Source organism: Salmo salar, chromosome ssa04 (genome assembly GCF_905237065.1).
Source record: "Salmo salar chromosome ssa04, Ssal_v3.1, whole genome shotgun sequence".
NCBI classification, from domain to species: domain Eukaryota; kingdom Metazoa; phylum Chordata; class Actinopteri; order Salmoniformes; family Salmonidae; genus Salmo; species Salmo salar.
The window spans coordinates 65887201-65907185 of NC_059445.1; the positions used below are offsets into that span (position 1 = coordinate 65887201).

General features: G+C 41.6%; 1 protein-coding gene across 4 annotated transcripts in view; it reads right to left on the reverse strand.

The window, feature by feature from the left end:
* LOC106603662 (opioid-binding protein/cell adhesion molecule) overlaps positions 1-19985 on the reverse strand; it is a 473472-nt gene that overhangs the window by 38624 nt on the left and 414863 nt on the right. For all 4 annotated transcript variants that reach the window (XM_014197606.2, XM_014197609.2, XM_014197608.2 and 1 more), the window contains one exon: positions 4291-4416. In XM_014197606.2, the coding sequence (XP_014053081.1) occupies positions 4291-4416 (126 nt within the window). The remainder of the gene's footprint in view (positions 1-4290; positions 4417-19985) is intronic.

Sequence of the window (19985 nt, forward strand, 5' to 3'; positions counted from 1 at the left end):
TTGCTACAGCAGGAAAATAATCCTGCAGCAACAGGAAATGTGAATTATTATGAGGATTATAATTAATGGACAACGGGAAAATGAAGTCTGAAATTTCAAAGTGGAAATCAAACTTCAGAAGCCTTTTTAAACCTAAAATACATGACATGTTTTTAATGTCCTACGTTGCAGTAAAGTTATCCTGCAACAGGGTGATCAAATTAAGATCCTTACCTGTAAATGGAAAAAAACAGCCAAGTGTCATCTTGGTGTAAAGGTAAATAAAAAGACAATGCAGTCACTATCTCGACTTTGTTAACCGCTCAACACAGAATAGCCACATATGTGCACTTCCTTGAATATATGTGCACTTCCTTTCTCCTTTGGAGAAAATATCCTTTCTATTTTACTCAGCTATGTTCAATTGTAATCTTCACACCATAAAATAATAAAAAATAATGCCACGGAATTCTAAGCTAATCTTGTCTACTAAATTAACTTGTGTAGCCCACAGCCATATGGCATAGCCATATCAAGGTCTAAAATAAGGACAAGTCAGAGTATGCTATTCTGTTCTACTGAAATAGGCAAAATGTTCTTCATATCATGTGTCTTTAGACCGGTCTAAAAGAAATAATGGATTTATTGGGATGGTGTAGGCTATAATAAATTGATTTATTAAACAAAAAGTAAATGATAATCTGCCTCTGTGGCTTGTAGGCGTTGCATGGAAGCCAGGAGATGCTTAGCGTGTTTATGTTAATTAACGGTCAATTACCGTGAAACCAGTAGTTATTTGCTTGACAATCACCGGCTGACAAAATGTCATGACACCAAAGACCTAGCAACAAGTCGCCACGTTGCAAGTGTCCCATGCCGGTTTTTCTATTCTCTTCAGATTTAGATAAGAGGGTAGTACTCATAATGTTCAATATCTCAAGAGCACACAATGTCCACCACAAGATTTTGTATATAGTGCATTTCATTCACAAATAACGGCAGTAGGTTACTTAAAAGACAGAAACAATAGGAGAGATGTTTGTGGTGAACACAGAAATTGTGTACTGGACATGAATTCGGTATGAAGAAAATCGTGTGGTGGACACAAAATGTTTTACTATTTCATGTGCATGTCATAAACTTAAAATAAGTAGCTTGCCTATTTCACAATAATCTGTGACAGGTATGAATACATTTATAGCTAGACTGTCAAATCTACAAGTTGATCAGGTTTGTGAATAATGAGCAAAACATCTCCCATAAGTGCATGGCAAATGCTGATGCAATGTGGTAACAATCAAGTGTAGTTACAGTATTGTTCACAAGCATTAGCTCACCCTCCACTCTTTTGGGAAAGCTTTCCACTAGATGTTGGAACATTGCTTCCGGGGACTTGCTTCCATTCAGCCACAATCGCTTTAGTGAGGTCGGACACTGATGTGGGACGATTAGTCCTGGCTCACAGTCGGCGTTCCAATTCATCCCAAAGGTGTTCGATGGGGTTGAGGTCAGGGCTCTGTGCAGGCCAGTCAAGTTCTTACACACCGATCACGACAAACCATTTCTGTATGGAAATTGTCATGCTGAAACAGGAAAGGGCCTTCCCCAAACTGTTGCCACAAAGCGTCTAGAATGTAATTAAGATTTCACTTCACTGGAACTAAGGGGCCTAGCCTGAACCATGAAAAACAACCCCAGACCATTATTCCGCCTCCACCAAACTGGAGCAGGTAGCGTTCTCCTGGCATCCACCAAACCCACATTCGTCCGTCGGACTGCCAGATGGTGAAACGTGATTCATCACTCCAGAGAACGCGTTTCCACTGTTCCAGAGTCCAATGGCAGAAGCTTTACACCACTACAGCCGATGCTTGACGATCTTAGGCTTGTGTGAGGCTGCTCGGCCATTTCATGAACCTCCAGACTAACAGTTCTTATGCGGATTGCTTCCAGTGTTGCAACCGAGGACAGATGATTTTTACACGACAACGCGCTTCAGCACTCGGTGGTCGTGTTCTGTGAGCTTGTGTGGCCTACCACTTCGCTGCTGAGCCGTTGTTGCTCCTAAACCTTTCCACTTCACAATAACAGCACTTACAGATGACCAGGGAAGCTCTAGCAGGGCAGAGATTTGACAAACTGACTTGTTGGAAAGGTGGCATCCTATGACGGTGCCACGTTGAAAGTCACTGAGGTCTTCAGTAAGGCCATTCTACTGCCAATGTTTGTCTATGGAGATTGCATGGCTGTGTGCTCAATTTTATACACGTGTCAGCATCAGGTGTGGCTGATATAGCCGAGTCCACTCATTTCAAGGGGTGTCCACATACTTTTGTATATATAGTGTAGCTACTGCATACAGTAGAGAAGACCTACACCCAGGAAGGAACTCATGGGAACGGGGTTGCCAAATCAAATAACCAAAATGTTTTCAAAATTCTACCCAACAACCACAGATACAAAACATAAAACTTGTCTCTGAGATAACAGCCATAAAGGGTTCAAATGAGCTATATTTACCTCCATACTCACCCCCTAACACGCTGCATGCACATCAACCTCTACCTACCAAATGACAAAACTCACAGACTAAAGGCTTGTTTCAGCACTTTCTCCATTCTATACATGCTGACACCGAAGGAGGCGGTAATTGCGTAAATGTTCATATGTCTTCAATGTATTCAGGGGGTACTGGCGCAACAAGTGACAGTGGCTCTTTTTTAGCCACCCGGGCTGCAATTATGGCTCCTCTGAAGACACCGCTGTGTGTGGCAAATGGAGACCCATCAAAGCAATTCCTCACTTATCTCCTAAAATACAGGGCCAGTCACATCCTTGTCGTATTAACATTTCAATTCCGCAATCCTTGTAGCAACACAAAAGGAGAGAGAGAGAGGGGAGGAAACTGTCACACAATTGTCTCCACGTGAAATGTAGCTCATTACAAATGCAAGCATCATCTTCCTGATTAAGTGAAGCATAGAAATATAGATAGGGAGACAGGCAGACAAACATGCGGTTTTGCCTCCTCTTGATGAGATAGCGGTATGTGTGAGCACAGTTCTCCAAATCCACTCGGTGAACATGTACTCAGACATCCCCAACTGTGGCACGTTTGTCTTTGCAACGACGCTTCATACTGAAATGTATTCAGTCACTCACTTGCCTCCAAAACATTTACATCTTTCCAATTATCCTAATTAATTATCCCAAATGCATTGACAGCAATTTATTTCTATACATATCATTAGTGGTTAATGGTGATTAGGGAAAAGGTAGTAGACAGATAATGAGCTACTTAGAAAGGAGAAGGATACAGTTCACTAAGTGTCATTGGGGCTACCTAATGTCAAGGTGACAGACTGGGGGGAAAGAGAGAGTGAGAGAGAGCTGGGGAATGAGAGAAAGAGTGTGAGAAAAATAGAGCTAGAGAGAGATAGATAATAAAAGATCCCAGACATTTTCCATAGCACATAAAGCTTATTTCTCTCAAATGTTGTGCACACATTTGTTTACATCCTTGTTATTGAGCAAGATTGCCAAGATAATCCATCCACCTGACAGGTGTGGCATATCAAGAAGCTGATTAAACAACATGATCATTACACAGGTGCACCTTGTGCTGGCGACAATGAAAGGCCACTATAAAATGTGCAGTTTTGTCACACAACACAATACTACAGATATCTCAAGTTTTGAGTGATCGTGCAATTGACATGCTGACTGCAGGAATGTCCACCAGAGCTGTTGCCAGAGAATTTAATGTTAATTTCTCTACCATAAGCCACCTCCAACATTGTTTTAGAGAATTTGGCCATATGTCCAACCGGCCTCACAACCGCAGACCACGTGTAACCACACCAGCCCAGGATCTCCACATCCGGCTTCTTCACCTGCGGGATTGTCTGAGACCAGCCACCTGATGAAATTGTGGGTTTGCACAACCAAATAATTTATGCACAAACTGTCAGAATCCATCTCAGGAAAGCTAATTTGTGTGCTACTTGTCCACACCAGGGACTTTATGTGACTGCAGTTCGGGTAAAAACCGACTTCAGTTTACAAATGCTCACCTACGATGGCCACTGGCACGCTGCTCTTCACGGATGAATCCTGGTTTCAACTGTACTGGGCAGATGGCAGACAGACAGCGTGTATGGCGTTGTGTGGGCGAGCGGTTTGCTGATGCGAACGTTGTTAACAGAGTTGCCCATGGTGGTGGTGGGGTTATGGTATGGGCAGGCATAAGCAACAAACACAATTGTATTTTATTGATGACTATTTGGATGCACAGAGAGACTGGTGTCTTACCTGAGGGAGAGAGGAGTTTCCAGGTAAACGAGGGTTCTGGTTTGCCACTGGCTTGGCACATCAGCGTGACGTTGGAGCCTTCGTTGACCACAATGCCCTTCGACAGGTTGATGATTGTGGGGGGCACTGCAAAACAGAGAAAATTACACTCGCTTGCTATTTGTTTCTGTTTGAGCATTTTAACCAAAAAGTATTATAGAATCTTTGTTACTCAGAATTTGGATTTAACGATAAAGATGACTATACTATAGAAATATAAAATACTGTAAATATGACAGGTGCGAGGAAGGTATTCCTTTGAATCTCATATCAAGCTAGTGCTGAGATAACTACATCAGAGCATTTCCTATAACCTATAAGCAAGCCTCTGTAAAGTGAAGGAACACACAGAAAAAGATAACCTTTCCTGACATTACTGTTTACCCTTAAAGGCATTCACTGCTGGTACAGTGGACTGAACAAAGGCCAGAGCTATTCAACCACAACCTCAATCAAAATGTGACTGTGTTACAGGAGTTATTCCACCTTGAAGGAAGATAGTGTATTAAATAGGCCTCAGTTTGCTGTTTGGGCCATGGGTGCAACTGAAGGCCATCGTAGACTGCTCACCATCATTACAGTCAGAAAAGTTAAGCTAGAACAAGGACTACTCAAGTGGAGGGGTAAGAAGAAAGAAACAAGTACACTAAATACTACTATGGTTAATAATGAAACAATTTCTACAAATCATAAATATGTGCTTTTACACACAAAATAGTATTTGGCACAGACACAGCAAACCATTGCTGCAAACCACAGCTGTGATCTGAAGATACGTCCCTGAAAAGCATGACCTTGATCGTTGCTGAGTGCAGATCCAAAGCAACGAGAAACAGCCAGCAACTATCAGGAGTGTCTTACAAGAACACACATATCTCAGCTTTTACTTTGCACCTGCTCTCCACTCAAAAGCACTGAAATTCTAACCTATAAAGACTCTGAAACCAGTCTTTCAAATGAAAAGATTTTCGAAAAGCAGAAGCACCAGAAAAAACCCTTAACCTAAAAACGGTCAAAGTGTGAAAGGGAGCGTGTTGAGCAGCGAGCTGCTATACTAGAAGGGATGTTCTGAAATGAAGCAAGCCTTACAATTTCTTCCACTTTCTATATCCCTCTGGACCTGCCACCAGCTGCAAATCATAAGTGAATTAGCCATGAACATCGTCCAATACGGTGCTTTTCACTGCCACTAGGCATACTTCCTTATACCGTACATCCGGCACAACTGCATTTTAATAAGACATGGAAATATAGTGATATTGTAAGCTACATTGAAATGAGGCACTGTGCGTGGCCAAGGCATAAGTATGTTCCACATCTTTCTTTGAGGAAGTATCATGTCGGACTACCAAATAGAATGTCCCCCACATGTGACGCTTTTCATCTCTCCAGCAAGTGTCTGCCAAACCAAAGAGAGGTGTCCTCGTGTTTTGACATCAACGGACACGTTTTGTTTCCTCTGTCTCTTTCTTCCTTTTTAACTTTCAAGGATTTCTATTTCCAAGAAGACAAGTAAAAAAATTAATTAATTTCGAGAGGATCCTTGTGTAATTGGTTTTCTGTTCAGTATCTGAAAAATGCAAACGAGACAATTCACCTCGTGGCTGATGTATTGATTGCCTTTGAACACTATTTGAGAAGAGTGCTGTGCAAGGCCTAATCTTGTCTTTATGGAACCCTTGCAGAACACGAAAAGGAAACAGTCAGCACAAATATACATGCAACACATAATCATATTATTTAGGGAGCCACTGGAAATAGAATGGACTGCACTGTGTAAGCACGTGCCACTCCCTAAAATGCTGAAACCCCATTTAGAATTTGATGGCAATTTGAGAACTAAATGTGTGTCAAATGTCACCCGGACACCTGCCGCTTTAGTCGACAAGTCAGACGAATGTCTAAAGCGTTGATGACTTGTCACTGAGTCTCCCCTCCCCCCTAGACACACACCAACACATACTGTATACCCACAGAGAGGATGAAGGACAGGGTCATCCACAGTTGAATTCGGTCTTATGTACTGTAGCAACATTTGAAATGGTGTTTTTTAACAATGGATAAAAGTAGAGACTCAGAGCTACAAAATTGTATATAATACACTGCATTTTTAAGGAACAATGGGAAAGTAATTCTGCTTTGAAAGTTGATAAACTTGTAAACTCACTTTTGAGAAAATGGTCTTTGAATAGTTTGGTACCTACTGGAGAGCTCTCCTTTGTCTACACCCATTCAGCATTGTTCACACCCTCTTAACCCTTTCACACGTACCATCACACGGGGTGTGATCGTTCTACAGTGGTTCCTGAAGCGTACGATCACACCCCGTGTGATTAGAACACTCATTTAGAACGCTCATTTAGAACGGCCAGTTTCGAATGACGCAACAATCAACATTTGAGCTGGCCACACTTTTTTCAGAAACTATTTACACAAACACAGTCCTTACAAAGTTATGTCCAGAATGTGAGCAGTTTATTTTTGGATGCAATGTTCAGATATTCACAGAAGTATCTATAGCATAACACAATCATCCTAACCGGAAAAATGTAGGCTACATTTGTCCTAGCGCTGAGGAAAGATTGACGCAACACAAGCGGTCATATTTTCGAACTCTCGGCTGACATAAACTACACTATGAATTAGCTAATAGCAATTACTATGTACAATTAATCACATCACGGGTGAGCTCACCGTTGATCAAAATAATTGAGTAAAACACTTTCTAGAAATCGAAAGTAATCCGACGATTAGTTTCAGCGCGCAGCCATGCTCTTTTACCTCACAGAAACCGAAGATAATAAGAGAAGACAAGATGAGTTGAAGGGGTGTGGTCTACCATCATTCACATCCCACATTCAGTTCCTGAAGTTCTCAAAAAATGAGTGAACCCTTACTCACCTCATTTTGTTATAGCATCTTTGGTGTGACAGACGATCAAGTGAAACCCAGAATGCATTGTATGTCAACAAACATGGCTCCATACACAAAGCTGGAATTAGCTTAGCTCATCATAATCAGTACAACCTTCAAAACATTATTTTACACACATACTATGCGCCCTTTACAATTTATGCAAAAATCGGAACGCATGATTTATCACGGGTAATTGAAAAACGTAAATAAAATAGTAAATATATCAATAATACCACACAAAACATTTTCTGATAGTGATTTATTGATAACAAATTGCGCGTTTAGGCAGTCAATCACGGTAACCTCTCACTCCCACTCTGAGCCATTCAGTGTTGTTGTTTATGTAACAATCACATCCTGGAATGGAGAGAATGTTCGAACATCACGTGCATAAAAAAACTCACGCTGGGGCGACCGTTAGAGATATTTGGAACTCACGCGTGAAAGGGTTAAGCCAGCCCCACCCATTTTTTTAAGGATTCACGTGAGGTCATGTGCTAAACAGTGAGTAGATTAAAAAGTCCAGATAAACATATTTCATAAATATTAGATGACGCTTACCCAGACACACTTGTCAAAATTGATGGGTCATGTGAAATACATGCTATAACCCCCAGACACATCTTGCCAAGTGGATGGGTCTCTACAGAAGGTGTAAACCGTACAGCCAAATGGGTACTTGCATAGTAGCAATATCGGAAAGTGTCAATATCAATAAAATATACAGTATGTACAAGAACAATATCAGTGATAGATGAGGTAGTTATATGCATACAATCAGGGGTAAAGTGGCTGAGCAGCAGGATAAAAAAAAGATAGTAGCAGCAACGTACCAAATCAAATTTTATTGGTCACGTACACGTGTTTAGCAGATGTTATTGCGAGCGTAACGAAATGCTTGTGTTTCTAACTCCGACAGTGCAGTAATATCTAACAAGTAATATCTAACCATTTCACAACATGTACCCAATACACATAAATCCAAGTGAAGGAATGGAATTAAGAATATATAAATATATGGATGAGCAATGTCAGAGCGGCATAGACTAAGATACAGTACAATAGAATGGAATACAGTGTGATACATATGAGATGAGTAATGCAAAATATTTCAACATTGTTAAAGTGACTAGTGTTCCATTTATTAAAGTGGCCAGAGATTTCAAGTCTATGTATATAGGCAGTAGACTCTAAAGTGCTAGTGATGGTCTAATGGCGTGTGTGTTAGGAGCAGTGGCGACCCATCATCCATGTCAGGTGGGTGTTTTGAGCACCACACTTTTAGGTAAAAAGTAATTATCATTTTTTGGGGGAGGAGTCTTGCCTGTTTTGCTTGTTATTTTGGCATTAATACGTGTCACATATCAGTTTGCAAACAATGCAAAAAACAAAAATGTCTGAGTTAATGAAGCTGCATAGAAATATGGTCTCTATTTTGCTTTCTTGAGTAAGGCAGCTCCAAAATGCAGGTGTTTCAGCCTAGCTCAGCGCTTTCTGTGGTGGTGGGGCTAGCCAGCAGAAAATATAGAGCGTTGCACCTGATTGGCTCAGTTTTCTGTCACTCATGGGACAGTATGTCATCCCCAATTCTAAGATTAGGGCTCGAAAATGTTTGCCCCTTGGGTTCTGCCATAGAGTTATATTAGAAATGCCCATCCAATAAGGCTCAAGGTCATTGGCCACAGATAGAATGTGATTTGATGTCAATTTATCTACAGTAGCTTTGATTGGACTGATCATGTCAACGTCTTACTTTCAAAGTCTTAGCTAGCAGTCATCATCAGTTGTCATCAAGTCGACAAACTACTGGCAAATCCTTTTTAATCCTTGTCATATGAATATAAATTATGAGAAATTATATATAAAATGTATCGGCGCTCATCAGCCATTGTACATAAAGATTACACAACAAATTGGAAATCGCAAATTCAACAATGAGTCATTTGGAAGGAATCAGTGGCTAACTGCAAGTGTTGCAAAGAAACCACTAACGTTAGCCTGCTATTCAATGGAGTGGCTGTGTTTTTTCCCCCCGAGTTCCAGAGAATTCCTGACTTTTATGACATATTTTGATGACAAAATTTGCAACAAAGGACTGCTGCGCCACCTTCACAAGGTGAGTCCAAAAATGTATTGTATGCTGCTGCATAAATTATGTAATATGCAAGGGAGAAATGTATACCGTAGCTAAGAATGTAATACTAAGTGTATGTGTAACCGGTGTGAAATGGCTCGCTAGTTAGCTGGGTACGCGCTAATAGCGTTTGAAATCGGTGACGTCACTCGCTCTGAGATCTTGAAGTAGTTGTTCCCCTTGCTCTGCAAGGGCCGCAGCTTTTGTGGAGCAATATGTAACGATGCTTCGAGGGTGTCAGTTGTTGATGTGTGCAGAGGGTCCCTGGTTCAAGCCCAGGTTGGGGCGAGGAGAAGGATGGAAGCTATACTGTTACATATGTTTTGTAGTAAGCTGTTAGTAGCCCATGTGCCTCACCCTAATAATTTTGCCTATTTTCACCAACGTGGTATTGTAAACACATTGTTCGTGGCCCGGTGTGTGCTTGTTTGGCTACCTTTTTTTGTACAGCTTTGACAGTGCTACTGATGGTAGTTGTGATGCTAGGCTTGCACATGCAGATTCAGCACACACAACATTCTATAATATAATTGTGTTATTTGAAGTGTCAAATTAAAAGCTTATTTAACGCGTCAATCAGTGTTATATGACGTGTATATTTTTTGACACGCAAATACCCAAACGGCGTTCAATGCGCCTCACCCTAATAAATTGATCTATTTTCACCTATAACCTGAATATTCTAAGAGCTTTCATTGTCTGTTTATATGGCCCATTTATTTATCCTACGGTTCTGATGTGTACAGGGAGTACACTGTAAGAACGGCCCATGTTCTGAATTCTGTCGCTGTACATTTCAACAGTGCTGAACAAATAGTTATATTGACTATGTCCGTTGTCGTAATTCGAAATTACGGATTGCCTCTTATCCGCTTGTGGTCCCCTTATGCCACATTTGTTTAAGCAAGTCTGCCATATTTTTATGTGTAGTGGCTTTGCTGGCATGCATCCCACTTGTTTGCCCCAACAAGATTTACATGCTAAAATCGCCACTGGTTAGGAGAGAGTCATTTGAATAGAGGCACTGCAGATAGTGCTGATAACTGAGTCCGAACACTCCTTGGCGACAACAACACCAGGCTCCAGAGCATCGAAGCTGTAAAACAGGAAATAACAAAAAAAATGAGAAGACATTACAACCTTGCACAACATCAAGATTAGATAAGAATAACCTCATACAAAGCAATGAAAATGATACTCACCTGAAGTGCTGGTACTGCTTGAACTGTGGCAGTGGCCTGAAAGCACAGAGTCAGGTGATGTTGCCAGCCATAGCTTTTCACCAGCACCGTACCATCCTCCAGTCCATCCAGCTGTGGGATGTTGACCCCTGTCACAGTGCTGTTCTTGACAACACCAGCGATCTCAGAGAAAGTGTTCACTCTGGTCTTTCTGAGGCGCTGCTTGATGAGGCCGAAGCACCAGTCGGGGGCAAACTTGGTGTGGCCTGTGATCAGGAAGTGAAGGTCCAGACTGTGGTGGAGCTTGTGCTCTGGTATTGTGCACCAGGCACAATACCAGAGCACAAACTTGTTCTTGTTTTGGCCACTGCTTTTGCGAGGAGTTAAAAAGTATATAGTACCTGGCTGCATAGGGGCAGAAGGATAGTGCACCTGCAAACAACAAAATAACATTAAGATAACTTAATGAAAAAAAAATGTAACGTAAAATCATTTTTTAATGCTTCATTATCAGGTAAGTTTCAATTATCTACAAATGTGCAAAGCAGCAGCACTGCATACAGAAACATTTGTATTTAACCTTTATTTAACTAGGCAAGTCAATTAAGAACAAATTCTTATTCACAAATGACGGCCTACACGGGCCAAACCCGGACAATGCTGGGCCAATTGTGCACCGCCCTATGTGACTCCCAATCACGGCCGGTTGTGCTACAGCCTGGATTCGAACCAGGGTGTCTGTAGTGACACCATTAGCACTGAGATGCAGTGCCTTAGACCGCTGCGCCACTCGGGAGCCCTCAACTGGAAACTAAAATAATAACACAGCCCGACTACACGTATCTATGGAAAATACAGAAATAATGTGAGATCAATAAAAGTAGTGCCAATCATGTTGGAGGTCAATAAAATAATCGAAACGTGTTGTTTTTGCTTTACATACCAAGTGTTGTCATCGATTCCTTGTAGAGACGCCACACTGCTGCTTTTGTCACATGGATGGCAGCTTTTCACCAATGTGTTTGTGTCCTGGGTGGTATCCTGGTAATATTATTGCATTATCCTCTGCATAGTTGTTGATGAAGTTCACCACTCACTCATGTCCTCATGCTTCAGGTGTAACCTGTGCTTGCTTGGGCCAGCTCTCTGTTTGATGAGGTATTAGACCATTCTCCTTGTATGACTGGTGGAGGAGAGTCAGGCGTGTCCTACTGATGCTGAAAGACAAATTCCGGATACAAATATTTGGGCATTATTATACAATAGATAGCCGTAATCACCATCAGACACACCTGGCTAACTTGATGGGTCATGTAACCATCTGGCGAAGTGGTCTTTTGTTAAGACATGCTAGCTAAACAATAAACTATAATCCTAATCCATAGAGTACTAGCAATACAAACCGATTGTCATAGCTAGCTAAAGGTAACCAAATAGGATCAATGTTAGCTAGCTAACATTAAGCTATAATTAGCAATGTGAAACAGCATTCTGAGATAACGTTTATGATCTGTTTGTAGTAATGTTCTCAGAATGTCATTTCAAAAGACCCCAAGTAAAAGCTTACTGTTAGCTAGATGGCTGCTCACTAGCTAACATTACGTGTATGATATGTGTGTAGTAATGTTATGTTAGCTAGTGAGCCAGCCATCTAACGTCATCTAGCTAGCTAACAGTAAGCTTTTACTTGGGGTATTTTGTTTAGACATGTAGCTAGCTAGATAAACAACAAACCATAATCCCAATCCATAGAGTACTAGCAAGTCAAACCGATTGTCATAGCTAGCTAAAGTTACCCAAACAGGTTCAATGTTAGCTAGTTAGCTAGCTAACATTAGTCTAACTAACAATGCGAAATTACGTTCTGAGATAACATTAATACACAAAGATCATAAACATAATGTTAGCTAGCAAGCCAGCCATCTAACTTCAGCTAGCTAACTAACAGTAAGCTTTAACTTGCAATGAAAACAAACTTCCTGACAAAATTAGAAACGTAATATCTGAAACTGTAGCTAGACTCTTACCCGTATACATGGATGAATGCTTCACGGCAGACTGCAACCCCTGTCATTAAATAAGATGTCCTGTGTCGTTTCCGTTTTGTATGTACAACTTGCTTGGGCCGTTGCTGTGTCAAGTCACTCTGCACACGGTCAGTGTGAACCAATGCCATAAGAATCATCTTAAGCTTTAGCCCCCATCCAAACTCTGACCATTTTACTCGCCCTAGCAGAGCTGATTAGGCTGTTTTCATGTTATCCAGAGAATTAGTGACTGAAACTGTGCTCCTGGCAACAATTTAATGACACTTTTTTGCCAACGTTTACTGACACCGGCCAATATTCAACCAGTATTGAGCATTCGTAAATTCATCAGTTATTCTGTGCTCTGGTACACTCAGACGAGAGTGCTCTGAAACAGTTGTTATGGTGATGTTCTATTGAAATGGATACTTGCATACTGTAGTCTTTTGTTAAGTTTAATTACGTGATACATTTTTTAAAGACAGGATTACCATACACATACTGACCAACTCAAATAGACAGAAGCGTGCTTTATGGCAGACCAATCCAAACTCATCTCTTGGCATGTCCAGCCCACTCATCATCTCAGCCAATCATGGCAAGCGGGAAGGTTGATGTTTTTTTCTGTGGCTAAACAATCTAGGCTCGTAATTTAACAAAATGTATTTGTATTTACAGATGGAATACAAGTTTTTTATTAAGGCACACGAAGGTTCACATGTTCGAGAAGGCATTTCTGCCCTAAAAAAAACATTTTGATTAAAAAAAAAAAGTTTACGTTCAAACGGCTCTCCTGTGAAGTAGTGACCCATGACATACGCCTAGTTTCCTGAAACGGGTCACTAATAGTATGTAGTATATACTCATTAAGTATGTAGTATGCAGTATGTTAGCATGGGTATTCAAACACAGCTTGCGTTTTGGTTCACTTGTGCTGTAGTAAATCAAATTAGGGGTGAATCTTTGTGGAGTTAAAAAAAAGTATTCTTTAGTTGAGGAACGGAATGCAAGTAGTCATGTCACTGTAGAACTTAATCTGACTGCTTATTGTTTAACATGGCATGGCTCCATTCAATTTCTTAAATTATTATTATTATTATTTTTTAAATGTTATAAAATAAATGTACCCCTTTTTCTCCCTAACTTCGTGGTATCCAATTTGTAGTTACAGTCTTGTCTCATCACTGCAACTCCCGTACGGACTCGGCAGAGGCGAAGGTTGAGAGCCGTGCGTCCTCCGAAACACAACCCAACTAAGCCACACTACTTCTTGACACAATGCCCACTTAACCCAGAAGCCAGCCGCACCAACGTGTCGGAGGAAACACCGTGCGCCTGGCGACCTTGTCAGCGTGCACTGCACCCGGCCCGCCATAGGAGTCGCTAGTGCCCAATGGGACAAGGACATCCCTGCCGGCCAAACCCTCCCCTAACCCGGACAATGCTGGGCCAATTGTGTGCCGCCCCATGGGTCTTCCAGTCAAGGCCAGCTGCGACAGAGCCTGGACTCGAACCCAGAATCTCTAGTGGCACAGCTAGAACTGCGCCGCTAGGGAGGCCCGTGTTCAATTCCTAATCCTAAATCCTAGTCTGTGCAGGTAATGTGCTAATATTTAATAGAAACTGATATTCAACTGGAATCCTCATATCAAACAGACCAAAGTCAACATGGAATTGACATCTCCTCTGCCAGTAACACAGTCTTTAGTCTAAACCCAGTTGATACTGTCAAATTGGTATACTACCGTATACAAATGGTTGTATTTTCTAGACTTTGGCTGTCAGTCAGACAAGGAAAACTAAAATCTTTGGGTGTTGTCCAGGCAGGAAATGGCACATCATCTGAAGATAGAGTTTTTGTAATAGAAAAATGATGTATTTACCAGATGTTTGATATTAATAGTTAACGATTATATACTTATCAAATACACTGCTCAAAAAAATAATGGGAACACTTAAACAACACAATGTAATTTCAAGTCAATCACACTTCTGTGAAATCAAACTGTCCACTTAGGAAGCAACACTGATTGACAAATTTCACATGCTGTTGTGGAAATGGAATAGACAACAGGTGGAAATTATAGGCAATTAGCAAGACACCCCCAATAAAGGAGTGGTTCTGCAGGTGGTGACCACAGACCACTTCTCAGTTCCTATGCTTCCTGGCTGATGTTTTGGTCACTTTTGAATGCTGGCGGTGCTTTCACTCTAGTGGTAGCATGAGACGGAGTCTACAACCCACACAAGTGGCCCAGGTAGTGCAGCTCATCCAGGATGGCACATCAATGCGAGCTGTGGCAAGAAGGTTTGCTGTGTCTGTCAGCGTAGTGTCCAGAGCATGGAGGCGCTACCAAGAGACAGGCCAGTACATCACGAGACGTGGAGGAGGCCGTAGGAGGGCAACAACCCAGCAGCAGGACCGCTACATCTGTCTTTGTGCAAGGAGGAGCAGGAGGAGCACTGCCAGAGCCCTGCAAAATGACCTCCAGCAGGACACAAATGTGCATGTGTCTGCTCAAACGGTCAGAAACAGACTCCATGAGGGTGGTATGAGGGCTCGATGTCCACAGGTGGGGGTTGTGCTTACAGCCCAACACCGTGCAGGACGTTTGGCATTTGCCAGAGAACACCAAGATTGGCAAATTCGCGACTGGTGCCCTGTGCTCTTCACCGATGAAACAGGTTCACACTGAGCACATGTGACAGACGTGACAGAGTCTGGAGATGCCGTGGAGAACGTTCTGCTGCCTGCAACATCCTCCAGCATGACCGGTTTGGCGGTGGGTCAGTCATGGTGTGGGGTGGCATTTCTTTGGGGGGCCGCACAGCCCTCCATGTGCTCGCCAGAGGTAGCCTGACTGCCATTAGGTACCGAGATGAGATCCTCAGACCCCTTGTGAGACCATATGCTGGTGCGGTTGGCCCTGGGTTCCTCCTAATGCAAGACAATGCTAGACCTCATGTGGCTGGAGTGTGTCAGCAGTTCCTGCAAGAGGAAGGCATTGATGCTATGGACTGGCCCGCCCGTTCCCCAGACCTGAATCCAATTGAGCACATCTGGGACATCATGTCTCGCTCCATCCACCAACGCCACGTTGCACCACAGACTGTCCAGGAGTTGGCGGATGCTTTAGTCCAGATCTGGGAGGAGATCCCTCAGGAGACCATCCGCCACCTCATCAGGAGCATGCCCAGGCATTGTAGGGAGGTCATACAGGCACGTGGAGGCCACACACACTACTGAGCCTCATTTTGACTTGTTTTAAGGACATTACATCAAAGTTGGATCAGCCTGTAGTGTGGTTTTCCCACTTTAATTTTGAGTGTGACTCCAAATCCAGACCTCCATGGGTTGATAAATTGGATTTCCATTGATTATTTTTGTGTGATTTTGTTGTCAACACATTCAACTATGTAAAGAAAAAAGTATTTAATAAGATTATTTCATTCATTCAGATCTAGGATGTGTTATTTTAGTGTTCCCTTTATTTTTTTGAGCAGTGTAGTAAGACATTTATGTTCTGTTAAATGCTGTGTTTCTATAAAGGAATGGTTTCCACTCTAGCTTCCTGCAGTTAGTCTGGGCATATGGACAAGGAAATGGGTTTTTGCTAGAGATAGCTTGAACTGACAATGACTTTGTGATAAAAACCTAAAGCCGGCATTCCATAGACAAGATGTGGTCTGTGTGACCCGAGATAGAGATAGCCTGGAAGAATTTAGAACAATCCCTCATTAAATAAAGATGATTGTTTGAAGAATTGACAAAGTCTCTCTCAGTATGAATTTCTACAACATTATCAAGTCCACCAACAGAGAACAACACAACTGGAGGCTGCTGTAACAAAGACAACCCAGACTCCTGCCCTCTACAACCATGTAACCTAAATTTGACTATATCTAAAATATGTATCTCATATTTGTATTCACTGTACCCCCTCCATTGTGTGATAATCTACCCCTCTGCGTGTTACAGTTATAATGACCTGAGGGGTTTTACCAGCGGCAGCCATTTAGATGATGCGTTTCAAAAAATTGTTTAAAACAATATACAGTGAATTCGTAAAGTATTCCGATCCCTTGACTTTTTACACATTTAGTTTTTTACTCAATCTACACACAATACCCCATGATGACAAAGAAAAAAATGTTTTTTAGAAATGTTTGCAAATGTATTAAAAATAAAAAACAGAAATATCACATTTACGTAAGTATTCAGACCCTTTACTCAATACTTTGTTGAAGCACCTTTGGCAGCGATTCTAGTCTTGTGTATGACGCAACAAGCTTGGCACATCTGTAATTGAAGAGTTTCTCCCATTCTTCTCTGCAGATCCTCTCAAGCGCTGTCAGGTTGGATGAGGAGTGTCGTGCACAGCTATTTTCAGGTCTCTCCAGAGATGTTCGATCAGGCTGAAGTCCGGGCTGCGGCTGGTCCACTCAAGGACATTCAGAGACTTGTCCCTAAGCCACTCCTGCACTGTCTTGGATGTGTGCTTAGGGTCGTTGTCCTGTTGGAAGTTAAACCTTCCCCTTTTTTTATTTAATCAATTTTAGAATAAGACTAACATAACAAAAGTTGGAAAAAGTCCAGGTGTCCGAATACTTTCCGAAAGCACTGTAGCTCTATCAATGGTTTACTTCGAATAGTAAGTGAGCGTCAACATTCATGATAATTCTCCTTATTTCGATGAATCAACCATAAGCAGCTCTTAATATTTGGGAAACTTACATACAAATTTAGCTAAAGACGTGTATCTTGAATTCATTCAATCATTTAAATTAAAAGGACAGTAAGAAATAAAGTCCCCATTTGTTAATTACTAAAACATCCTCAAGCCTCATTCAAAATATAGGCCTATTTACCGGTAGTCATCCAATTGATTTTTCTATCTTTACCAACCATATTTCTACGCATGTGAATAACCAGCCGAGTGCAGAAAAATACCTTTCAAAGCCAATAAAGTGCTTACTGTGAGGGGCTTTCTTTTTATATTGCACAGTCTGTCACATGGCCAATAAAGAGATCTGTCTGTATTGTGCATCCCAAATGGCAATCTATTCCCTACATAATGCAATACTTTGATCAGAGTCCTTTGAGCCCTGGTCAAAAGTGTTGCACTTTTTTAGGGAATAGGTTGCCAATTGAGACACAGCCTGTGTATGTGTTACCACCAGATTGGAATTCTCCAACCTTTATGAGGTAAAGCATGTTAAATTGCTTTTTAATAGAGCTGTACCTTCCCTTCACTTTTGAAGGAGGATTTCAGAGCTTCAAAGGATTCTTAAGTCAACAGGCTGCTATGCTGAATCAAAATTATTTGCTTCGTTGCTGGCTGGTTGCAAAGGCCCTTATATATTCTTAACCTAGAATCCCAGCTGCTTTACCATTGGAAGATTACAGAAGATGGAGATTCCCCCCTTTATGACTGCACGTTTGGTGGTGTGTGTGGTCTGTGGGATTTTGATCTGTTATTAAATGAAGGCCTTACCTGAACCAGGCCCTGTGATAAATATTCAACCTTCCTAAGTTCGCCCATGTCACCCAGCTCCTCCGCAGACTCCTCTCGCTTCCAGTCGAAGCTAGCATCATCTTTAAGACCCTGGTGCTTGCCTACGGAGCAGCAAGGGGAACTGCCCCTCCTTACCTTCAGGATATGCTCAAACCCTACATCCCAACCCGAGCACTCCGTTCCACCACCTCTGGTCGCTTGGCCCTCCCACCCCTACGGCAGGGCAGCTCCCACTCAGACCAGGCCAAGCTCTTCTCTGTCCTGGCACCCCAATGTTGGAACAAGTTTCCCCCTAAAGTCAGGACAGCGTAGTCTCTGCCCATATTACAAAAACATCCCAAAACCCTACCTCTTTGAAGAGTATCTTAAATAACAACTCTCAAGACCCCCCCCCCAACAGTCTCTTTCCTGCAAAAAAATAAAAGCATTTCTCTTTTACCACTAGCACCGACTTCGCTGATAAATACTTTGTTGAGGGAAAATGTACTTGATAGGACTGTGATGTGTTGTTGTCTCACCTAGCTATCTTATGATGAATGTACTAATTGTTAGTCACTCTGGATAAGAGCGTCTGCTTAATGACCTTTTTTTTATGACACAAAAATAACTGAACCCAATTATTTCCAAGTCCAGGTTACTAAAACCAGTGAATCTCAATTAGAAAACTAGGATATCCACAATAATAACTACATGTATCTTAAATGTGATTGCAAACAAAAAAGGTTGTTGTTTCAGTGCACATCCAGGTGAAACCAATCATTCCAACGCTGTAACATCTCACATACAGCTGCTTAAGTCGTAAGCAATCCACTTTATTTTGTTATTTTTCCCAATGTGACAAGATGTTCTTGCTCCTCAGTAAAGAAATAAACAGCCTTACAATGAATTCATCTTCTCTAATGTTGGATCCACAGCTGCGGTAACAATGTCTTGTGGAAATGTCAAATGATTTGACATGCAAATGATGGCCTCCTCCAAGCATTGATTAACATGCACATTTGGTAATCAAGCTCAGCATATTTGCTGCATCTTCATTTCCACTGATGCAATTTGCCTTCTATCATAAACAGGCCTGGGTCATTCCTTTGAGTGAGATAGCTACTTTGGCAAAACATTCCCTCTTCAGTTCTCTGACCCATTAGATAAGTAATGAAGATCTTACAATTTTACCTGCTTAAGGTATATCCCATGATCCCACAGGTACTGTAGCTAAGGTTCAATATTTGTTTTTTATTTGGATTCACAGGAATTGTCTAGGTTCATTCAGGGGTGTATTTGTATAGACTATACATCAACATGACTTGCAGACAAAACATGTGGCTTATCTGGGTATTATGGCTTATTGTCTATCTTATTCACCAAAAGGAGTGATCTACTGCTGTGGCACTGTAAGGTAATATTTGAAGTCACTCAATAAAACACCTTGTTAGAAATAATTTTGTCGACAGGTTGGCCACATTGCAACCCAAGTCAGACTGTTCTCTCGTGGGGTACCGATGTACCAAGTCTGGAACCAACAGGACCCTTTTAATAGCTTCGATTTGGATGAAGATTTCTACTTCAATGAGTTGGTGGCACAGGACATACTGCTTATCCCGGATCAAACCCTGACACTCGGAAGAGAAAGAGACAGTGATATCGAGGTCGATGTGCAGGTACCCTTATGAAACTATGCTGCCCTACCAAGCAAAAAGGCATTAACTGCTCACAGCGTGGAACTGAGAAAAAGTTTTTATTTACCTTGTTTTCATAGTTACTGCTAACATGACGCCCATTTTCTCCAAAACACAATACGAGGCAGGACACTTGTCCACATGATTAAGAATGTATTTAATGTAGCAAAAATGATGAACTAATTTGACCAAATTAGCAGTTACTGCCT